Here is a 15,971-nt window from a genome sequence, read left to right as displayed (position 1 = left end):
CGCTCCGCTTCCGGGAGGCGGGGCTCCGGGTCCGCCCGGCGCCCCACGTGGCTCTGCGGCCCAGGCCCGAGGGCTCCAGCGTGACTGCCGAGGCCGTCTGGGACCCGCCCCAGGACCTCGGCTCGGTGCGGGGTGCTCAGCCCGTGTCCCCACACGAGGCTTCGTGTAGCGGTAGAGCGTCCGCAGAGGCACTGGAGGCAGGCCCCGCTGGACGAGGGCATTGGACTCGAAAGGGCCAGCACAGGACGGCAGTGGCACCGCGGCGGAGTCCAAGCAGAGCGTGAAGAGACAACACCTGACGCGAGGGGCAGGGAGACCGGAGGCGCTGGCAGGGGAGGAGCGCCGGGGGTTCCTGAGGATCGAGGCGCAGAGCCATCTTAACGGTGCGGGAGGCTCCCCGCAGAAAATACCTGCGCAGCATCTTGGTTACCTTGAATGACCGGCAAGAGGTCCGGTCTGTCAGGAAAGGGAGAGCCAACCTACGTCTTGGAAGCCACCGGGGCAAAAGTGCAGAGGCACAAAGGGACGGGGCGGGGTGGGGGGAGCCGGCCTTCATGTGCTGGCCACTTCCTGTGGAGAGCTGAGCGTCCACTGCCTCCAGCCCTCCTCCCTCTGTGGCTGCTGTTCCCGGAGGCTCCTGCCGGCCCTGCCCTCCCAGCTGCACCGCTTCTGCACCTCCTGGCCGCAGTGACAAAAGTCATTGTTGGTGGGAGTTCCTCAAAGTCCAGTTTTTTTGTTTTTTTGTTTTTTTGTTTTTCTCGGTATTGGGGGCAGAACCCAGGGGCATTCTACCTTAGAGCTAAACCCCTAGCCCTATTTTTTATTCTTTATTTTTAAAACAGGGTCTTTCGGAGTTGCAAAGGGATTCACTAAGTAGCAGCTGAGGCTGTCCAGGAACTGCAGTTCTCCCGTCTCAACTTCCCAAATGTGAGATTACAACATACACCACCATGCCCAGCTGTCCAAGTCCTGCCTTAACTCTGCCTCCTAGAAACCAACTTACCTGGTTCATCCTCATTCTTTCCCAGTCAGCTGGAAACTAGAGGGTCCACCAGGGCCCAGAGACCTCGATTTGAGGCTGCTGTGGGAGACAGAGAAGGGCAGAAGGCAAAGGTGTGGCCTCCTCAGCTCCCCTCTATCACTGGACTTAAAGAATCTAGGTTTGCCAGGCATGGTGGCGCACGCTTGTAATCCCAGCATTCGGGAGACCAGAGGATCGTGGTTCGCGGACAGCCTGAGCTACTTATTGAGGCCCTCTGCAACTCAGTGAGACCCTGTTTCAAAATAAAAGAATAAAAAATTGGGCAGGGGGTGTAGCTCAGAGATCAAATGCCTCTGGGTTCCATCCCCAGACGAAAGAAAGAAAGAAAGAAAGAAAGAAAGAAAGAAAGAAGAAAAAATAGGGCAGGGGGTGTAGCTCAGAGGTTGAATGTTCCTAGGTTCCATCCCAGACCCCTCAAAAAAAATAATAAATAGGGTAGAATGCCTCTGGGTTCTATCCCCAGTAACACACACACATACACACACACACACACACACACACACACACACACACAAATTCCCAGTTCCAAAAAGAAGATAAAATAATAGAATAATAGGGGGCTTGGGGTGTAGCTCAGAATTAGAATACTCCTAGATTCAATCCCCAGGACCACACACACACACACAAATAATCAGCTATAATTTATGTTGTCAACAGAAAATAAAAATTAAATTATGTTATTTATGATAGCATCAAGTAAACATAAACACTATAAAACATTATTTCTGTATGTGTGTGTGTATGGTACTGGGGATGGAACCCAGGGGCATTCTACCTCTGAGCTACAGTCCCAGCCCTATTTTTTATTCTTTATTCTGAAACAGGGTCTCACTGAGTTGCAAAGGGCCTCACTAAGTGGCTGAGACTGTCCACTAACCCAGATCCTCCTGTCTCAGCCTCTCAAATGCTGGGATTACAAGTGTGCACGACCACGCCCAGCTACAAAATATTATTAATTGGAAGACTGACTATTGTAAAGGTGTTAATTTCCCCCAAATTGTCACATGGGTGCAATATTACTCCAACTGAAAACTCAGTAGACTCTGTATGTGTGTGTTCGCGGGTGTGCATGTGTGTAGAAATAAACTAGAGTCTAAAATATAAGAGGGCCCAAGAATACCCAAGACAGTCTTGAAGAAAACAAAAGTAGGCCAATTCCTGTCCTAGATACCAATATTTTTTTTATGGTACTGGGGATTAAACTCTACCTCTAAGCTACACCCTCAGCCAGATTTTATTTCTTATTTGAAAATGGTCTTACTGGGTTGAGAGCTTCACTAAATTGCCAAGTCAGGCTTTGAACCCGAAACCCTCTTGTCTCAGCTTCCCCAAGGACTGGGATTGCAAGCATGTGCCACCATGCCCTCAGATACCAAGCCTGAAGAAGCCTCAGGGTAACGGACCTGGTGATGTGTGTCTATCATCCCAGCGCTTGGGAAAGAGAGACAGGAGGATCCCGGTGCATGGCTCGCCTCAGCTACTTAGTGAGGCCCCCACAACATAGTGAGAACCTGTTTCAAAATAATTAGAAAATGGGGCTGGGGTATAGCTTGGAGGTAGAATGCCCCTGGGTTCCATCCCCAGTACTGGAAAAAAAAAATAGAGCTGAAGGTGTAGCTCGGAGGTAGAATGCTGCTGGGTTCAAGCCCCAGTTACACACACACACACACACACACACACACACACACACACACACACACAGAAGATATAAATAAATAAACTGGGTATGGTGGGGATAAATAAACCTGTAATCACAATGCTTGGAAAACTGAGATAGGAGGATCACAAATCCAAGGCCAGTGTCAGCAACGAGATTCTTAGAAGTTTAGCAAGATCCTGTTTCAAATAAAAGACATTTTTTGTGTGGTACTGGGGATTGAATAAAGGGGCATTCTACCTCTGAGCTACACCCCCAGCCCTATTTTTTATTTATTTATTTATTTATTTGCAGGTCTGGGGATGGAACCCAGGGGCATTTGACCTCCAAGCTATACCCCCTGCCCTATTTTTTATTCTTTATTTTGAAACAAGGTCTCTCTGAGTTGCAAAGGGCTTCACTAAGTAGCTGAGGCTGTCTGTGAACCAGGATCCTTCAGCCTCAGCCTCCTGAATGCTGGGATTACAAGTGTGCGCCACCACGCCCAGGTCTTTATTGTTTATTTTGAAACAGGTCCTCATTAAGTAGCTGAGGCTGGCCGCAAACTGCGATCTTCCTGTCTCAGCCCCCCAATGCTGGGATTACAAACCTGTACCACCTCACCCGGCCTGTACCCTCTGATAGAGGGTTTATATACAGAATATATAAAGAACTCTAAAAGCTTATTTTGAAACAGGGTCTCACCAAGTTGTGTAGGACTTAAGTAGCTGGGCTGTCTTCGAATCTGTGATCCTCTTGTCTCAGCCTCCCAAGCACTGGGATTACAAGCATGTACCACCATGCCTGGCTTTAAGTCTTTGTTTTTTTTAGCATGGGCCTGTGGCTACATGGACCTCTGACTACAGACCAGAAGGGTTTTTTTTGTGGTTTTTTTTTTTTTTTTTTTTTTTTGCAGGTATGGGGATGGAACCCAGGGACATTCAGTCTCCAAGCTACACCCCCTGCCCTATTTTTTATTCTTTATTTTTGAAACAGGGTCTCACTAAGTTGCAGAGGGCCTAAGTAGCTTAGGCTGGCCCCGAACTGCGATCCTCAGGTCTCAGCCTCCTGAGTGCTAGGATTACAAGCGTGCGCTACCACGTCTGGGCAGATCACAAGTTTTTTTTTGGTACTGGAGATGGAGCCCAGGGGCATTCTACCTCCTAACTACAACCCCAGCCCTATGTTTTAGTCTTTTTATTTTTGAAACATGGTCTCACTGAGTAGCAAAGGGCCTCACTAAGTAGCTGAGGTTGTCCTTGAACCTCAACCTCCCATATCAGCTTCTCAAACGCTGGAATTACAAGCCTGCGCCACCACGTCCAGCTTAAGTCTTGGTTTTGAAACAGGGTCTTGAAAAGTTGCTGAAAGTCTCACCATGTGGCTGAGGCTGTCCGTGAGCCTGTGATCCTCCTGTCTCAGACTCCCGAGAACTGGAGAACTGGGATTATAGGTGTGCGTCACCACGCCAGGCCTGAGTTTATTTTCTCAGCCTCCCTAACCACACCCATGTCCACCAACCTAAGCAGCTAGAGACCTATTTGCCAGCTATAGTTCCCTTCCTGAGGATTCTGACTCATCCTAATATTCCTTTGGAGATGTGATTTTCTGTGGTGAGAAAGATGTCAATTTCTGGGTATTTGCTCAGGACAGAGGACCCAGCAAGTCAGCTTCCTGAGGACCGCGCCACCTCACGAGGTATGGCACATCTGTTGCTCTCAGCAGTCCAATGAGAAAGGAGTTGTGACTGGAAGCCAGTGTCACTGCTCCTGCCTGTGGGAGGAGCTGCTGAATGTCCCAAGAGGAAGAAGCCAGCCAGGCACATCCCCACCCTGCGAGCCCACACTGTCAAAGGGGGCGGCCAAGGAGGCGGTCACCAGTGGCTCCTGACTTCTCTTCCTTGGGTTTCCTGGCAAATAAGTAAGCCTGCTCGTGCGGCCCAGCCAACCTCCCTGTGGTGCCTGCTGCATTATTTTTGTGCTGGGAAAATATGAGCTCCCTGCTTCCAAGGAGAAAAGAGAAGTCAGGACAGAGTCACAGTCCCAACGACTCTGGATGTGCAGATGGCGGAGGAGCGAGCGGCAGGCTTGAAGCACGGGGAGCATCTTAGCAGCTCAGCTGGCCACTGCCTCCAGGTCCAGACTGGCCTCATCTGCTTTTGGTGAGAGTCTCTGCTCACCTAGGAGCCCATGAAGAGCATCAGTTTGTTAAATCCTGGCCTCTTGTCCCTGACCCAACCCCCTCCCTGTTAACATACTCTTTCTCCCTAACACGACGACCCCAAGTCTCTGCTGAGGTTGCCTATGATGGTACTGGACCCAAGGACAAGGGAGATGAGGCTGGACAAGGTATGTGCATTCTGGAAGACCAGAGATAGAGAGGACTGGCTTCTCTTGAGAACAGCTGTGTAGGACAAGGGGGTTTCAACAGCGAGAGGACTGGCCTTCAGGCACAAGAAGGCTGGAAGCCAAGCCCAGAGGCACCACTACCTGCAAGCAGAATGCGGTGGTATGTGGCTGGGCTGGGTCCAGGGGCCAAGACAGGCCCACAGGTGTCGGGGCCAGGCTGCAGGAGTCAGTGAAATCTAGCGGGCCGGAGTCCTGAGAAACCCCACCCCACTCCCACCCTCTCCACACCCCCAGGATTACAGCGGGAAGCTGGATTCTGGACGCCTGTGGTTTATTTCCAAAGGTGAGCTGCAGCACATAGGAAAATATACATGGCTTTTCAGACTACATTTTTAGAGAAAATAGATTCTGTCAGTGGCTTTTTCAGCACCATCATCCTGTCCCACGAGGCTCCAGGATGGATGGTCTGTCTCCAAGATCCCACCTTCAAAGCAGCAGCGTGGCCAAGGCCCCAAAGGCCTCTGGGGCAGAGAGCAGGGCGTGACCCCTCGGGTGGGTCAGGAAAGCAAGGCAGCACTCACTGTGGAGCAAGGCAAGGACAGACGCTGTGGGCTCCGCCACCCACCCACCCGCCCAACGGCCCCTGAGGCCGCGACCAGGGCGGCCAGGCTGGGCGGTGGCAGGGCTCTGGGGGAGCACGGGGCACGGGGGGCATGCTGAAGAGGCGGCCTACAGGGGCAGAGGGGGCTCCGTTTGCACACTTCCTCTGCCCGGCACAGCTTCCAGCCAGTGGTCCCATCCTGACTTGGCCCCTTGCATTAGCTCTCCTGAAGGCGGGGCCCTTCAGGTCCCTGCGACCTCTTTTCCCCTCACGATGGCAGTACAAAACATGCTTAGGCCAAAGCCCCTGGGTCCCCTGCACCCTGCCCAGGGCTGCAGGGAGGGGGGCCTAGGGAGGTGCTAGCTGGGGGCCTCCCCCAGCACCGGGAACTCCTTGCACATCTCTCGGACAATCATGCGGTCCATCTGGCACTGTGGCGAGGCCTCCTCCTCGGCCAGGATGCGCCTCAGGGTGGCCTGCAGGTCGGAGAGCCGATGGCGGTGCTGCAGGTAGGGCGTGGAACGGACCACAGCATGCATCAGGGAGAGGTACTCCATGCGCAGCTGCAGGAAGAGCAGGCAGTTCAGGACCCCGCTCACACTGCTTAAACCCCAGTGCCCAGACGCTCCGGCTGCTAGTCTGTGGCCTTGTGGACGGATGAGCCACCGCAGCCACAGCCGCAGGGAAGTCCTACCAGGGCTGCAAAGCTGGGCCTCGAGGTGGCACGTAGGCCCATGAGGCCCTAGGCTTCCCTCCCTGGCCCTCGCTTGCACTGGAGACCTGACTGCTGAGAACAGTGACCGCCCGCTACCTCTTGCCTACACCTGTGAGCTCTGGACAAGACTCTAAATGCCCACCCCCGCCTTTGCCCAGTGGCCTCGACCTGCGGTCATCCAGCCGCGGCCTTCCTCACCCTCTCCAGTCCGGAGCTGTCTTTTTGTTTTTCTGTGCTGGGGAGTGAACACAGGGCATCTACCTCCAAGCTGTATCCCCAGCTCTATTTTTTTTTTTTTTTTTTTGGTGGTACTGGGGTTTCTGGAAACCCTTCTACCTCTGAGCTACACTCCCAGACCTATTTTATATTTTATTTTATTTATATTTTATTTGGAAACAGGGTCTCTTAAGCCAGCACGGCTGGCTTCGCGATCCTCCTGTCTCTGCCTCCCAAGCGCGGGGATTACAAGCATGAACCACCACGCCTGGCTCTACTTTTTATTTTTATTAATTAATTTTATTTTTGCAACACTAGGATACTAGGGATTGAGCTCAAGGGCATGCTACCTTGGAGCTATACTCCCAGCCCTATTCTTCATTCTTTCTTTTTTTTTTTTTTTTTTTTCTTGTGGTAGTGGGGATGGAACCCAGGGTTTTCCATCCATCTTGGAGTGGTACTCCATCTTGAAGTTACATCCTCAGCCCTATTTTTTATTATTTTGAAACAGGGTCTCACTGAGTTGCAGAGGGCCTCACTAAGTAGCCGAGGCTGTCTGCGAACCGCAATCCTCCTGTCTCTGCCTCCCAAACGCTGGGATTACAAGCGTGCGCCACCACACCTGGCTCATTCTTTATTTTGAAACAGGGTCTCACTGAGTTGCAGAGGGCCTAAGTAGCTGAGGCTGGCTGTGAACCTGCCATCCTCCTGTCATGGCCTCCCAAACGCTGGGATGACAAGTGTGCGCCACTATGCCTGGCTGGAAGCTTTCTCATGTCCTGTATCTTATGAAAGAACACTGTTGTCGACCCAGAAGTGAGGACTGAAAGGCAGGTGTCCTGAGTCCTCTCCATGTGTCATACACAACCCTCCATGGCCTGGCTGCCTCACCTGCTCCCCTGGCCTGAGCTTGGCTCCGCCGCCCCTCCCAACCTCTGTGACGATGCCCAAGCTCTTCCCTGTCTGGAGACTCCTAACCCACGGGACAGACCTGGCACTTCTTCTTTGCCCCGTCAATAGCTCTCATTTCTCTTCTTACCTTTATTTATTTAATTTGTTTTGTGGTCTGGGGATGAAATCCAGGGACCTTCTACCTCTGAGCTACACTTCCAGATCTGTTTTATATTTTATTTGGAAACAGGGTCTAAGTTGCTTCGAGCCTCACTAAGTAGCTGAGGCTGGCTTTGAATCCTCCCGTCTCAGCCTCCCAAGTACTGGGATTACAAGGGTGACCCACTACACCCAGCTATTTATTTATATATATATTTTTACAGAACTGGGGATTGAACCCAAGGGCATTGTACCTTTGAGTTACATCCCAGCCCTATTTTTAATTTTTAATTTGTAAACAGGGTCTCACTACATTGCCAAGGGCCTCATTAAGTAGCTGAGGCTGGCCGTGAACCTGCGATCCTCCTGTCTCAGCCTCCTAAGTACTGGGATTACAAGCATGCACCACCATGCCTGGCTTCCTATTTCATTTTTTATTTTGAAATAGTCTCAAAATAAAATAATGGTTGCTAAGGGCCTCACTATGTTGCTGAGATTGGCTTTCAACCTGTGATTCTCCTGTCTCAGCTTCTCAAATAGTACTGGGGATTGAACACGGGCAATTTACTTCCAAGCCCCCCCACCACCCCCTGCCCCGTGTGTATGCGAGTGAGAGAGAGAGAGACAGAGAGAGTAAGAGTGTGTATATATGTTTCAGAGACATTCTACCTCTGAGCTACCCGCCTTTTTCATTTTGAAACAAGGTCTCTCACTAAGTTGCGGAGACCTCACTAAGCAGCTGAGGCTGGCTGCGAACCTGCGATCCTCCTGTTCTAGCCTCCCAAGTATTGGGATCACAAGCATGTACCACCATATCTGGCTTACTTTTATTTTGACCAAGGGCTTCGCAAGGTTGATGAGAGTCTTACTACTTACTGAGGCAGTACTTGAACCTTGAACCCATGATTCTCCTGTCTCAGCCTCCCAACTCCTAGGATACCCATACCACCATACCCAGCTTTCCTCTCACTTTTTTTTTGAAGATTTAAAGAAATTTATTAAAAAGATAGAAATACAGAAAAGAGAAATACAGAAAATAGTTACAGCCCCATGCCAAAATGGCATGAGGGGGGAGGGTGGCCCGGGCCAACTCACCACTCCCCTTCCTCTCACTTTTACTTATTTTTTTGTAGTGGTACTGAGGGTGGAACCCAGGGGCTTTCTACCTCTGGGATATACTCTCAGACCTATTTTATACTTTATTTGGAAACAGGGTCTCACTAAGTTGCTGAGGCTGGCTTCGAACCCGTGCGATCCTCCCGTCTCGGCCTCCCCCTTGGCCGGTTGTGGTGGCGCCTGCTTGCAACCCCAGCATGTGGGAGGCTTAAACCAGATCTAGCAGCAAGTCTGCTGGGCACGCTGGTCCCTGACAGGCCGGCACCTCGCCTCTCTCCCCCGCTGGTCCTCCCCGGGCCTCCCCTCGGTGTCACGGCTCCCACCAGCACCTTGTCTCCGGGGGACAGGTCCGCGATGTGCCGCACGGTGATGTCAATCAGGGCCATCATGTCCGTGTGGTAGAAGATGGCCGCCGTGGCGGAGCTACTGAACACGTCCTGCAGGAACTTCAGGACAGAGTGTGGCGGCCGCGGCTCATGTTTGAAGATGCGCACAGGATCATCTAGGAGGCAGGGGTCACGGGGTCAGGGCACTCCAGGGAGTTCGAGGAGTCTAAGCAGGGATCACGGAGGTACCTCACACCTCCGCGGACGCTCACCCCCTCTGTTCAGGAGCAACAGCAGCTTCTCGGAGAAAACCTTGACGTTGACGTGCTTGCTCAAGGCGGCCATGACAACATTTTGGTCGGGTGCTGAGGAAGGACATGGTGTAGACAGGCGTGCGGGGGCAGGGTCGCCCTCGGCGCCCTCCCGCGGCCCTTGTCCCACCTGGAAGGTGCAGGTTGAGAGCCAGAAGCAGGTTCATGCAGAGGTCTGGCAGCTGCTCTGTGGTGTCTGAGGGCAGCCCGTTCTCGACAACGCTCAGCAGGAACTGGGCAAAGGGTGTGCCCAGGTGTTCTGGAGAGGGGCACACAGATGCCTGCACCCTGTCCCTTCCCCCAGCACCACCCCGCCTGCTTGGGCCTGTGAGCCAGCACTCTGCTCCCTGGGCCTTGGCCGTGGTCCTACCTGGGGGCGCGGCCGGCTGTCCGCATTCTTACCATAGTGCGCGTAGGGTACCGCCTCCCCCATGGAGAGCACCATGGCCAGGATGAGGGCGGAGTAGCAGAGCTTCTGGTGGTCTGGTGGGGAAGGCGGCAGTCAGAGCTCCTGCAGGCGCCGGGGCCCCTCGGCTCCAGGAGGCCACCAGCGCCTGCTCACCCTGCGTGTCCGTCTGCATGTCCCGCGCCAGCTCCACGGGCAGCACCGAGGACACCAGCATGGAGATGACGGCCGCGTCGAGACTGCACATGGCGCCAAAGCACTGGAGGAGCAGCCGCCGCAGCGAGGCGCGGTGTTCCTGGCGGGGGGTGGGGGGGGTGGGGGGGTGTCAGTGCCTAGGGCCTCACCCGCGCCCCCGCCCCGCCCGCCCCGCTCGGCACACACCATTTGGTAATAGGCCACCAAGGCCAGGACAGACTCGAACTCGTTCCTCTTGCACATCTTCTTGCAAACTTCGGGGTCTGCGTCGGTCTGCAGGGAGGAGCAAACGAGTCACCCGGTGCGAGTCCCCGCGCAGCCAGGTGAGCTGGGCTGGCGTGCTCCGCGGCAGGCACTGTGGCCCCAACCCCACCAGAATGTGCAGCAGCTCCTCCAGGTAGCAGCAGATGACGCCCTCGTCCTCATACAGGGCCCAGCTGCGCTGCTGGGCATCGTCCTTCCGCCGGGCCAGGTCCGCGAAGATCACCTCCAACCTCTGCTGGTCATGGCAGACCTGCCCTGAGGGCAGGGCCGTGCTCAGGTCCTGGGAGAGGGTGAGGCATGGCTCAGCACTTCCTGGCCGTCACCGCCTCCAGGCAGCCCTGGGCCTGGACCGGTGGACCTGACCTGTGAGGTCAAGCCCTGTGCGACCCAACTCGGGGCCTGATGGCCTCCAGGGGCAAGGTTCTGCACGAGCCATGTGTGGGGGGTGTTGCAGCACCTTGCCTCCTATCCTAGACCTGAATAAACACCGTCCGTGAGCAGGACCAGGGCTCTGCCCTGCTGGATGTCACTCTGAGACCCCGTGCTCCCATCCAACAGAAGTGGCACCAGGCCGTGCTCAACAGCCCTCCTGCCATGCTCATGTCCCGCTGGCCAGCATTGGCCACCATGCCCTGCACAGGCATACTGCTGGCCTGCTGCTCCCACCCCGCCCCACATCAGAACTGCAGGAGCCCTACAGAGGGCCCCCAGCCCCATTACACAGCCTGGGCTGACTGTGCCCAATCGTGCTCCTGGGCAGTATTCAACCTTGGCAAAGGACACTGCCACCCCACCCCTCGTGCCAGGCACACAAGGTCTCCATCACAGCTCCCCGCCAACCAAGCCCTCGCCCTCGCCCATAACCTGTAGCGATTCCCTCCCTGCAGCCAGAGAGATGGCTGCCACATCTGGTCTCATCTGCGTCTGCCTGGGTCCTGCCTCCACCACGCTCCTCTCCCTCACTCGGGGCCCCAGCTGTGCATCCTCCTTGGTGCCGCCTCCCGGCCTGGCCTGGAAGGCTCTTCCTCCAGGTCAGCTTTCTCCTTCGCAGGTCAGCTCAAATGCCCCCAGCACCCAGCAAAATGTACACCAGGCCAGGCCACCGTGTAGGGTGGGGGCTCCCACTGCCACCTCACCTTGCCCTCCACCAGCGAGAGGAGGACCTGCTCCATGATAGGCGAGCTGGCTGGCACGGAGGCCTGGATGTGGCCCACCACGACGCCGATGGCCACGCGGCACAGCTCATGGCTCAGGCCAGTGTTCCTCCGCACGAGCTCCATCAGTTCAGCCCCGATGGTCCTCGGCACGGCCGTCTCGGCCACCACTGTCTCGGTCTCGGCCACCACTGTCTCGGCCACCGCCACCTTGACCTCGACTGCCGACGTCTCAGCCGCCACTGTCTCGCCTACCGCCACCTCGGCCGCCACCTTCTGCTCTGTGGTCCCCAGGCTCAGTGCACTCTGGGCCTCCAAGTCATCAGGGGCTGAGGCTGTACCAAGTGCCACCTCCTCTGCAGGGGGCTCGGGGGTGGGCACCTTGGAGGGAGAAGGCTGGGCTGGGGACACAGTGGTGTGGACGCCTCGCCGAGGCACGGGTGGGGGTGTGGGTGAGCAACTGGGGCCCGGCTCGGAGGGGCTGGAGCCGGTATAGAGTGTGTCCAGGGAAGTGCTGCTGACCGAGGAGCCGCCAGACACAGAGCTGGCCCCCGAGGGCGTGGTGTTGCGGCCACCTGTGGGCAGAAGTAGACGCTGTGCCGGACACTGGACATCTTCCTGGGGACCCCTCCGGGCCCAGGGCCTCCACTTCCCCACAGACAACCCGGTCCTCTGCTAGGCCCTGTTTCCCCATGCCCGGGCTCCCATCTACTTGACATGACAGGTAGCCATTCCAACCGTAGAGAGTCCTCAACCCCCACCCTGCCTTCTCACCGCTCCCCGAGACGACCAAGGCCTCCCGGTCCCGGCGTTTCACAGGTGGGGGCGGTGTGGTGGGAGCGGCTCGGCGAGGCTGTGGTGGGATCTGGGGGACAGCAAGGGGTGTGGGAGACAGGCTGGAAGCTGGGGCCCTGTGCTCGGGCCATGGGTCCATCACTGGCCAGAGCGGGCCCACAGCACCCTCAGGGTGCCCGCTCCATGTACCTGGTAGAGGCCCCCATCTGCCCCGAGGTGCTCGGAGATGGGCAGGCTGTACTGCCGCTCAAACCCGGCTCGACACACGCCGTTGGGCTGCCGGGCAGCGGCGGCATCCAGGTGGTGGTCACTGGTGGACGGGGTCATAACCACAGCACTGGAGGCAGAGGGGCTTCTACGAGACAGGGTCTCTTTCCGGTGGTGGATCAGCTTCCTGACGGAGGAATGGGGACACTTTGGGGGCCCCTCACAACTCCCAGTATCTTCATATGGCGCCTGTAGAAGGCTGGAGGCCCCGTACCCCATTTCCTGCATGTGCCACCCCACCTGAGGGCCACATACCACCCCCAGGCCTGCCCTTGTCTTCCCAGCACCTCCGCACTCACTGCAGGACTCCGCGCTGCTCCAGGCTGTACTTGCCACCATCCTGCATGGCTGTGTTGTGCACGGCCTCGATGGCCCGGTCAATGGCCTGGAGGACATCCTGTTCTACGCCCTAAGGGGGCGGAGCGGTTAACCCTGGGGGCCCACGTGGTGGTGTGCACCCAGCCCCAGCCAGGAAGGAAGCCAGGTGGAGGACCACTACAGTGACCGCCTGCAACACTGGACACTGCACAGAGAGCCGGACTGCACACAGAATGGGGTTCTCAAACCGTGCCACCCAGGGGCTGGGGCGCAGGTGGTCCTGATGACACCACTTTATATGTTGGGGCTCTGCTGCTGAGATGCTTCTTAAAACCAGGGCTCTGGCAAACCTAGAGCCCAGGGAATCTCCAGCTTGGGGCCAGGAGAGTATACCTAGCTACCCCTGGGCGTGGCTCAGAGCCCAGCCTGAGATGCCAAGCAGGAAGCCTCCAGTGTCTGGAATCCTTAACAAGTCACTCTGAAGCCAAGGTCACAGCTCAGAACAGCCTTGTCCTCGTACAGCACTTTACAGGTCTGGGGAGCAGAGAATACGCCAAAGCGCTTGCCTTTCCCCAGCTCTGCTGCCGGCCCTCAGCCTCCCAAGCTGCCCAGCAATCTTTGCACCTGCCCTGGGAAGCAGTTCTGTGTCTGTTGTCAGGAAAGGACAGGAAGCCGGGCGTGGTGGCACACACTTGTAATCCCAGCATTTGGGAGGCTGAGACAGGAGGATCCTGGTTTGGGGACAGCCTCAGCTACTTAGTGAGGCCCTTTGCAACTCAGACCCTGTTTCAAAATAAAGAATAAAAAGTCTGGCTGGGGGTGTAGCTCGGAGGTAGAATGCCCCTGGGTTCCATCCCCAGGACTGCAGAAAAAAGGACAGGAGATGGGCCTGGTTTCTGCTCTAGGTTCCGTGTGATCGTCCCCAGCAACCCAGGGTCCAGTCCACACCACTACATGGTAAGAGGCCTGGTGTGGGTAATGCTGCGGACCGGCCACCCTCTGGTCCTTGGCAAACATGGTCTACCAGGCTACATAGGAGCCTCAGGGCCAAGGTGAATTCAGCTTCGTGCAGTTTCCCTGGAGCAGACAGACAGAGGGACACAGACTCAGCAAAGCCCTCCTGATGGCCTACGGCATGCCAGTAGACAGGAGATGGGGGTTGGCAGAGAGAAGCAAAGTAAGACAGACCTGGAGAGAAGGGGACAGAGGCAGACAGAGGGTGCAATGCGGGGAGACTGGGCACCAGAGACAGAGGGGAGGCGGGGAAGAAAATCCCAGGGGGCTCAGAGTGAGACAGAGGCGCAGCGTCAGGAGAATGCAGGAAGAAGCCAGATAGTGACAGAAGAGGGCAGCTTCTCTGCCCTCTCCAAACAGCCAGCTCCACCGTCCGGGCTGGGGCAGGGGCCTCGCAGGCCTCCACCGTGCCCACGAGGGAAGAGGCAGGCAGGACTCCACCCCCCCCAGGACCCCATCCCCTAAAAGGCTGGATCTGACACACTCCAGCTCCAGCAGCCCTGGTGTCCAGGGCCCCCTACTCCTGCCCCACGTACACCTAGATGGTAACAGGCTGAGGTCTCTGGAAGAATCCCTAAGGCCCAAGGCCCAAGGCCCATCCCCTCTAGTAGGACCAGATGACATTTCCAAATTTATCCTGTTATTTCTGTCTTGAACTGTCCTAAAAGCTAAGGACTAGGATGGGGCAGGAATGTCTGACACAGGCCAGGCGGCTCTGGGCCCTTCTCCCTGTGATCAGAACAGACCAGAGAGAACCCCCGCAGCACGCCACCTTGACTGCAGCCCCCACTGGAGGAAATGGGCCAGTCAGCCAGGAAGGACTCACTCCCTCGCAATGGAAGCAGCCCCCATTCCGAACCGAGACAAGGAGAAATGTCCGCAGGCCCCAGCGGAGCACGAGGGCGGTGCCAGAGTCCGCAGGGGCTGGAGGGTTCTTGGGAAGGGCTTAGGGGGCCGAGTCCAAAGACACCGAGGTTCCGCTTGGGGTCGTCTGAGGGGCGGAGCGTCTATGGCTACAGGGTCCAAGTGGAAGGGGCTGGGGAAACAGGTGGGGCCGAAGGTCCGCGGGAAAGGCGGTGGCTCCAGCTGGGGTGTGGTGGGGGGCCAGGGCGGAATCCTGGAGAACCGGGGCAGGGCAATATGGAGGCTGTGGGGTTTCGGCAACTTGGCAGCGTCGTCTCGGGGTGCACACTAGAACCCTACTGGACGGGAGTCTTGATCCTGGGGGAGGTGCAGTCCCGGGGGTCTCAGCCCAGCGCTGGACGTTGGGGCGTGCTCCGTGGCGGCGGGGCCGCCGGGGTCTCGGGCCCAGGGGCCTGGGGATCAGGGTCAGGTTCTGCCACGCCCCGTGGGCCGGGGGTCCCGGCGGGGTTCCGTGGGCTCGCGGAGGTCGGCGGCAACTCACCTGCAGGCGGTGCAGGTAGGCGGGCGGCACGTAGCCCGTCTCGCCGCTGCGCGCCCGCGCCGCCAGCCACCAGTGCGCGCTGCTGCGCTCCAGCACCAGGAAGGTCTCGCCCGCGGCGAACGGCAGCGCGTTGGGCTCCGCCGAGCGGAAGGCGTACAGCGCTCGGTACATGGGGCCGGCGGGCCGCGGGGCCGCGGGGCTGCGGGGCCGGGACGAGGCCGGAGAGCCGCGCGCGCGCGCACGCCCCGCCCCGTGACACGCCCGCGTGCGCGCGCCCGCCCGCGAGCCGCAGCCCCGCCCCGGGAGCGCGCGCGCCCGCCGCAGCCCCGCCCCGGGAGCGCCCGCCCGCCGCAGCGCCCCCTGGCGGCCCCCGGGGAGCGGCGCCCGCCGACCTGCGCTGGGGTGGGGGCGGACTGGGCATGGCCGGCCCCTGAGCGACACACCGGCCCTGTTTTACTTGAAACGAGGTCCAATTGCAGAGCGCCTCGCCAAGTTACGCAGGCTGGCCTTCGAGCTCAGCCGCCGGGTCGGGCTCCTTGTTGGACCTTCGGATGGACGGGCCGGCTCTCCTGAGCATCTAGGGCCGGCTCCTCGCCGCCCAGGCGGGGCACTGAGGAAGTGTGAGGACGGGGCACAAGCAGAGACCCGCTCTCAGGCCCGTCCAAAGTCCTTCTGTTCCCCTCCGGCCACTGGCTCCGGGCTTCTCTTTTCCAGTGTGGGTCTCCGCCCTTACCCCCTTCTCTCTCAGAAGAGAAGTGCAGCTTCCACTTCTACCAGTCTTCTTGGGACTTA

The 15,971-nt window shown here is 57.4% G+C and overlaps 1 protein-coding gene across 2 annotated transcripts; it reads right to left on the bottom strand.

The window, feature by feature from the left end:
* Positions 1-5,986: 5,986 nt before the first annotated feature.
* On the bottom strand, positions 5,987-15,350 carry NCKIPSD (NCK interacting protein with SH3 domain; the record flags this gene model as incomplete). 2 transcript variants are annotated; one of them, XM_080695937.1, is made up of 14 exons in its annotated part: positions 5,987-6,190; positions 9,054-9,226; positions 9,323-9,415; positions 9,492-9,620; positions 9,764-9,844; positions 9,924-10,062; positions 10,149-10,235; positions 10,336-10,506; positions 11,363-11,539; positions 11,642-11,955; positions 12,155-12,245; positions 12,341-12,569; positions 12,742-12,851; positions 15,180-15,350. In XM_080695937.1, the coding sequence occupies 14 exons, from the start codon at positions 15,348-15,350 to the stop codon at positions 5,987-5,989; spliced, it is 2,169 nt and encodes a 722-aa protein (XP_080552063.1). The 2 variants fall into 2 exon arrangements, with proteins under 2 accessions (XP_080552063.1, XP_080552064.1); XM_080695938.1 differs by having other exon boundaries at positions 12,365-12,569.
* Positions 15,351-15,971: the final 621 nt, after the last annotated feature.

This window comes from Muscardinus avellanarius (assembly GCF_963383645.1).
Source record: "Muscardinus avellanarius genome assembly, chromosome: 5".
NCBI lineage: Eukaryota > Metazoa > Chordata > Mammalia > Rodentia > Gliridae > Muscardinus > Muscardinus avellanarius.
The sequence above is the reverse complement of the archived record's forward strand: the minus strand, read 5'-3'. Positions and strand labels throughout refer to the sequence as shown.